The 1289-nt window shown below is 37.4% G+C and overlaps 1 protein-coding gene across 1 annotated transcript in view; it reads right to left on the bottom strand.

Annotated features, from left to right (window-relative positions):
• Positions 1-1163: 1163 nt before the first annotated feature.
• Positions 1164-1289, bottom strand: part of LOC104162802 (carboxypeptidase E-like) — a gene marked incomplete at its 3' end in the record, with an annotated part of 17740 nt that continues 17614 nt past the window's right edge. The window contains exon 6 of the mRNA XM_009701623.1: positions 1164-1289. This exon is cut by the window's right edge and continues 32 nt beyond it. Within this exon, the coding sequence (XP_009699925.1) occupies positions 1164-1289 (126 nt within the window).

Raw genomic sequence — 1289 nt, 5'->3', positions numbered from 1 at the left:
TATAAATATATTTATATATGCTGGTTATATATGCAGGTTATATATATAACCTGCAGGGTGAGTACAGCTTTTTCCTCAGCCCACATACAAGTTACTAACAGAACGGTATAACTGAAACATTTCAAATACTTAAATATTTCACATTTCTGTCTAACGAAAGCATTTCTGCACAAATAAGTTCTTAAAGAAATGAATGTAATGATCGACCAGCTTTGCTAACAAAACATGTTTCTGATTTCACAATCCCAAGTGTGCAACCATTAATGATATCAGATATATTTGTGATCTTTAAATACAATATCCAGGTTTCAGAAATTTCGATACTCCCACACAGCTTGGAACCACCATTTCAGTGCAGCTTGTTACATTGGCATGCAATGATTAAAAAAAAAAACCCAAACCCAACCAAAAAAAACCCAAAACCAAACCAACAACAAAAACCCCAAATACACATGTAGATTTATTTCAGGAGTCTTAACTTCTAACAACCCATTAGCACAAGAGTATCTAAACCTGTGACTACGCTTCACATTTCTAACCAGATTTTGTATCATTTTTAATGGAATCATCACACTGACGGCTCTATGTTGAGTATCAGCAGCTCATGCAATCAGAGAGCAGTGGAATATTGTCAAACCCAGGATTAGAGATATCCCCCGATCTCACACTGAACTGCCAGGCAGCTACAGTCTAATTGTAGAACCGTTTAGGTTGGAAAGGACCTTTGAGGCTCCCTGTACGTCCAGAGTGATACATCCCACACCTGTACGCACATTTTCACATCTGTAGAGGGCAATCCATCTCTCTCATATATAAGACTATATGTATACTAAGACACACCAGTGCTGGGGGAATGAATTATACAGTCTGGTGACGTGTATTTCTTTTCATTGAGGAAGACACCATAAACAGTTTAAATTAAATGTCTGCAACGGCTATAGTAAGGCGAGATGAATTCCATGCTATGACATCTTCTTTCTTTTTCCCTCTTCTTCTACATATTTAGAAAGATCACACAGGATTTACCACCTTAGAGACATGTAAGAATTATGAGGCACCAATTGCATTAATATGAAATTTTGAATTAGATGTTCAGATGGCACAAAGTTCAGAAGTTTTAGAAGTTAGAAGAGCTGGAGTTTTGTCATCCTCTTTTTTGTTACCTGCTCGATGTAATTGATAAGGGAGTTCTTGTTGTCCTCCCAGTAGCCTTTCAGAGTTTCTTCAGGTGGGAATTTTTCACAGCTGAGCTCCACTGTGATTTCAAAGCAGTTGCTGCTGAGGTAATT

Source organism: Cariama cristata, unplaced genomic scaffold, assembly GCF_000690535.1.
Source record: "Cariama cristata isolate BGI_N322 unplaced genomic scaffold, ASM69053v1 scaffold11930, whole genome shotgun sequence".
Classification (NCBI taxonomy): domain Eukaryota; kingdom Metazoa; phylum Chordata; class Aves; order Cariamiformes; family Cariamidae; genus Cariama; species Cariama cristata.
Note: the sequence above shows the minus strand (reverse complement) of the source record. Positions and strands in the feature narration are given on the sequence as shown.